Source organism: Pararge aegeria, chromosome 26, assembly GCF_905163445.1.
Source record: "Pararge aegeria chromosome 26, ilParAegt1.1, whole genome shotgun sequence".
Lineage (NCBI taxonomy): Eukaryota > Metazoa > Arthropoda > Insecta > Lepidoptera > Nymphalidae > Pararge > Pararge aegeria.
The window spans coordinates 6,353,102-6,359,101 of record NC_053205.1 but is presented as its reverse complement, the minus strand read 5'-3'; the positions used below and the strand labels follow the sequence as shown (position 1 = coordinate 6,359,101).

Below are 6,000 nucleotides of genomic sequence, written 5' to 3'. Positions count from 1 at the left end.
CATACAATTATGGATCCTTAAACCGGAGACCTTTTATGTAAACTCGACTTCCATACAATTAGCGTTTCTTAAACTCAACTTGTTTATGGACTTTTAATAAGATATATATTTTATGATTTAATTACAAATGTATAGTTTCAGATTTTATACTGTACTTGTAGTATAAGATGCTATTGAAATATATACCTGCTATGAATAATATATATGTACTGCTCTAGGTCAACGGAAAGATTTTACCATTGAGAGTGTCGAAATATTTGTTAATTGCGGCATGAATGGCCGGATTTCCGTTAACTTAGAGGTACGAACACTTCGATTCGTATCACAAAAAGTTCCGTCCGATTTTCGGGTCATTTACACATACATACCGAGGTACGCTAGGAAAATTTTCGAGTTTATTTTGCGATTACAGAATAACACCTATATCATAAAATCTGAACAGTGCTGTCCGATTTTCGGGTCATGTTGGTGATTTACGTATGGCTCAATGCCAAATGGAAAATGGGATGAAAGTTTTGATTGTTGCACTATATATATCTCCTAATCAGAAGTTGGAAGATAATATTACTTTTCTTCACCATTCATTCTTGTCATACATAAGTGGAGGTGCTTCTTTACACTTAAATTTAATTATTTGAATAATAAATAGCCTTTCGTTCAACTTTATCTAATTTAACTTTATATAAACAATTTCTGTAAAGGTGCATATATCATCATCGTCATTAGGTGCCATCTTCATATTGAAGTTTGGAGGTCACCCGGTGGAAAATCCAACGATGTTATGCCATCTTCTTCAATACCGAATAGGTATGTCCGGTCCACTCTCTTATATCGTCGATCCACTTCTTCCTCGGTCCCCCAGCTGCTCTTTTCTCGGTAATTTTCCCTTCAAGGATCAACCTTGACCGAAAAACGCAGACTTACTTTGTATGACGGTTGTTATTAGTTTCCGTTGGCATTTGGCACTTCGTTATACTTGAGTGTTTGAGATGAATTGTCTCCATGATATTTTAAACATTTCTCGTAATGACCACATCTCAAACGCTTGCAACCGTATAGTAGATCATTTTTCGAAAAATAAGGTCATAAAGAAGTTTCACTTACGTGTTTACTAGTACACGCAAACTTTTTTTTTATACTGTTCGTCGCTAAGAAAATCTTCGAGTTTACTATGCGATTACAGAGTAACACCGGTATCATATAAACTAAAAAGTGGTGTCCGATTTTCGGTTCATTTATCAAACTGTGCGTTCGCTTAGAAAACCTTCCGAGTTTCCTATGAGATTACAGAATAACACCGGCTGACCGATGCCTGTTCACTCACACGACCCCGGACCTTGCAAATGAGGAAAATAGCGTCAAAAATTAAACGTTCAGAGCGATCAGATGTGATCCGTCACTCAGTGAGGTAGTTTGTGTCCATAATTGTTATGTTTTAAGGTATTTTAATAATAAATAAAATAGTGTTCGCGCATCGATCGAGGTATGTAGTTATTTTAACATTTTACTATTTAAGTTTCTAAAGTATTTGGATTGTAAGAACTTAAAAACAAATATGTTTCGTTTAAATGTTTGCGCGTCGTTCGAGGTTTGCATTTAAGTGTATTTTTTATGTTTGTAAAGTTCTGGTTCTTGGAATTTATAAAACTATTGTGTTTGTCCAACCGTCGAGGTCTGTAGGATATTTTTAAGTTTGTAAATGTCTAGATTCTAGGAAAATATATGACAGTTTGTGAGTTATAAAGCGTTCAAGGCAAGTGTTTTTGTAATAAACTTTTTTTTTATTTGAAATGTTTCTAGATTCAGGTATCAGATGTACAATTGTTGTTTGCGAAGTAGGTATGTAGGTGTTTAAGATTTATTAAGGTTTACGAGTTCTAGGAAATTATTGAACGTGTTTGTCCGTCCTATTTTGATATTTATTGAAACATTTTTTGAAGTTATACTTCTTCAGAATCGTGATTTAAAACGAAAATGCGTATTTAATTTTCCATGTAAAAAAAAAATCAAAACATTCTCTAACAACCCTATTGGAGATAAAAGACCGACACGAGCATAGTACCTGCGCTACGCGACGCGAACCTGATAAAGTAACAAAATCTAATATTACCTTCGGTATCATGTTATTAAAGCATATACACATCCCCACAAACGATTTCTGTACTTTTCTCAGACGATATGCAGATATCACTAATTTATGTCCGTTTCTTGTAAGTCGATTGTTTATATCGACTTTTTGTTTATAATTACTCCATCATCATCATGTCAACCAATCGACGTCTACTGCTGGACATAGGTCTTTTGTAGGGAGTTCCACAATACACGGTCCTGGGCCGCTTGCCTCAACATTCTCTAACAACCCTATTGGAGATAAAAGACCGACACGCGCATAGTACCTGCGCTACGCGACGCGTACCCGATAGTAACAGTCTAATGATTATAATTTCGAACGTGATTTTGGGGCTGTATCTGATTTATTTCAGGAAAAAGTATGGCAGTGGTTTATTCAAAAACTATTAGGTTTTCGGTTTCACAGATAAGTCTCAGAGACAGTACATCAAGTCTGTGAAGTATTATTTCGGTTTTTATTTACACGTTGTAGATAAATAGATAGTTAGCAACTTTCGTATTATCTTTTAAAAGTAAAAGATACGACCCATATAAACAAATCAGGTTAAATGACTTCACACTTGTGAAGTTTAATAACCTACTTTATATATTATCGTGACCTTTTGATAACTAAAACAGCATATATTTATTTACCGAGAAATTAAATTAAAATACCCACTGCACAGTGGAGTCAATCTTCCGGTGACCTTTTATCTAAAAAGATCCAAGATCGAGACCATAACAACAGGAGACCAAGCTTGATTTGTGTGTGTTTTTTTAATATAATCTGGTATGGTGGGCTTTGGCCGTGGCTGATTACCACATTGCTAGACTTCCGGTTTGATGCCGCGTAGAGACTTATTAGACGTCCGAATTAAATTTAAATTTAAATTCAAAATTCATTTATTTCAAGTAGGCCTAGTTTATAAGCACTTTTGAAACGTCAAGTCAGTCTTTTTGTAGTGACTACCACCGGTTCTGGAGGTAGATTCCACTGAGAAGAACCGGCAAGAAACTGAGCAGATTGCTCTTTTCCAACATCATTTTATAGTTTATCAATCTTTGGAATTTTTCTGTTTTGTGAGGGATGAGAGCGGAGTAGCTCGCTTCCAAGCAGCCTTGGCGTTAAGGAATTCATCAATCGTGTAGTAACCACGATTGGTTAATTGTGTTTTAATATATTTTTAAAACGTAGGTAAAGGCAGATCTAATCTTACCTTCGGTATCATGTTATTAAAGCATATACACATCCCCACAAACGATTTCTGTGCTTTTCTCAAACGATATGCAGATATCACTAATTTATGTCCGTTTCTAGATAGTCGATTGTTTATAGCGACTCTTTGTTTATAACTACTTACTTATGTTTTGTGTTTAATAAAAATTTTATTATTTTAAATATATTGCGAGTAAAGAACTCCTTTGTGGGGTTGAGTAGGTATATGTGTTATAAAATGATTCCGAAGGTAATACTGGAGCTATTTTTTTTTTGTTGACGGGGGGAAAATCTTAAAGATACCCGATTCTCTGCGGGAGAATTCGGGTTGTGTGGGATTTCTAGCCACAAAAACCCCTCGGTAGCCAGCCTCAGTACATATTCTGACCTGAATTATGGACCTACTCGTAGCAATGCATAAGTATAAACAAAGTATTAAAATCCTTCGCAATAAAAGCTGCAACGCTGTGCAATGCACGATATTGCGAATATCGTCAGGGAGTCAAAATCGCTCAAAATCCCTAGCTATTTTCAAAAGCAGTGTAAGGCTATTTGTCATTATAATTATGTTGTTATATATGTGTACATATATATCCATAGTAGATATATATAAATAATTATTATTGTCAAAGTCAAAGTCAGAAATATCATTATTCAAGTAGGCCCATAGGTGGCACTTTTGATGCGTACATAAGAATTACACGGTAGTGTGATAATGGCCATAACCACATTCGTAAACTTAAAACTAAAGCTACGAGGGTTCCAAACGCGTCCTGGTCTATGAAGAAGCCCACAACAAAGTTAGCCGGGTTTTTTTTGTTATCACCATCTCACAATGTCATTTTAAATTTTTAGAAGAGCAACCTGGTTAGAGCAATAATTTACACCCAAGCTTTTTTATCGATTACGTAGTCCTTTATACTTTATGTATATATATATATATATATATATCTTATTTTATTTTTCTCTTTTAATAATTTATTATAGTAGTATAAACTTTAGTGTGTAAATTTATGTATTGTTTATTGTAATTGCGATTTTCCGTCTTACATGTATATTCCTATAGTTAAGGCTACCTGGCAGAGATCACTTTCAGTGATAAGGTCGCCTTTTGCTTCTAATTTTTTTTAAAGTATATTTTTAATTTCTCCTTTAAGCAATAAAGATGTTTAAATAAAATAAAACACTTTTATTACAGCGAGGTTACTATACTGTAAACTATTAAAAAAAATCTTAATAACAAGGCTTGGAATTCAACTCTCCTGACATTTCCCTCAAGATACAAAAATTAAAATGCATGTAAAAAAAATTCGGTAACCACAGGATTCGAACCTGCGACTCTGGCAATCGCGAACTGAGCGCTTTGACTACTAAGCTAAAATTGATATTTCGTCCTAACGTGGATAAACCACTGTTAATAATTGTAAAATTATGATGTAACTGTTGATGTCGGAAGAGAGTTTTACGAAGGGTTTCTTGCCGGATTTTTCTCGGTAGAATCTGCCTTCCGAACCGGTGGTAGCGTCACTACAACAGACAGACTAGGTTTAATCATCACAACAGGGCACGGGTCTCCTGCCACAATAAGAAGGGGTTAGGGCCGTAGTCCACCACGCTGGCCCAGTGCGGATTGGTGGACTCCACACACCTTTGGGATATTATGTATGCATCTGAGGTAAGCAGGTTTCCTCACGATGTTTTATTCATGTAAGCCTATCACAGGCACTTATGCAGCGTTCATACATACATGTTTACATAATTGTAAGGGGATGGTGATAACTTCGTTCGCCAACTTAAACCTAAAGCTACGAATGACGTTTTGATGTAAAGTTTGGTGACGATCGGAGCACTCCTATTTTTGAACTGTCAAACTGTCAAATACAGCTTTTATTTACTATGATGATATTCTATTGTTGGGTGTAGGTACATGGGTGTAGATAATGATCTTCACCCGCTCGAGAAGAGAATAGAACAGAATGAATACGGAGAGAAATAAATGATTTAATATAGGTAAATTAGGATTTAAGTTAAAAATTACGATATAGATATTATAATTACTCATAAATGTTATAAGACTGTTTAAAATGATCTCTTTTGTTCATAACGTTTTGAAATAATTAAAAAAAAATGATTTATCATCGATGATTTTGTTTATTTACCTACTGTAACATCGTGCCCCGAAGCTGTAACAACTAGCCCCAAGTCAGGGGTAAGTTGTTACAATCGACTTAATTGATTAATTGTCCATTGTGAAAAAAATTACGTAAATTTTAATATTTCTCCAATAATATTTTACTAGCTGAATAGACATACTAACGGTAAAAGCAATCAAATGTATCCATTATTTGATAGTTTTTGTGATATTGGTAATTATCTAAAAATTGTAACAACGTGCCCCCCGCTCCCCTATTATGGGACTTAAATAAAAAATTTAATGAAATAAGTTTATTGTTTAAATTAAATAAAGCGAAATCTAGCCCTGCGAAGCGGGCTGGGTACGCTAGTTTGTTATAAAACAAAATAATACACCGTTGAAGCAAGTGGTATTTTTGTTGCTTAAAACGCGCATAACTTAGAAAAGTTAGCGGTGCTGGGATTCGAACACGCCCCTACGAAAGTGAAGTCGAATTCTTACCCCCTGGGCTATCACCGCTGCCAGGTTTAATTGGTCCTTA

At 34.9% G+C, this 6,000-nt stretch overlaps 1 protein-coding gene across 3 annotated transcripts in view; it reads left to right on the top strand.

Moving 5' to 3' along the window:
- The first annotated feature begins 1,370 nt into the window (after positions 1-1,370).
- LOC120635128 (phenoloxidase-activating factor 2) overlaps positions 1,371-6,000 on the top strand; it is a 45,672-nt gene continuing 41,042 nt past the window's right edge. For 2 of the 3 annotated variants that reach the window (XM_039906053.1, XM_039906054.1), the window contains exon 1: positions 1,519-1,588. In XM_039906053.1, coding sequence (XP_039761987.1) covers positions 1,556-1,588 — 33 coding nt within the window. In that variant the 5' untranslated portion in view covers positions 1,519-1,555. Of the gene's footprint in view, positions 1,484-1,518; positions 1,589-6,000 lie in introns of those variants that run through there. The other variant, XM_039906056.1, reaches the window with a different exon arrangement.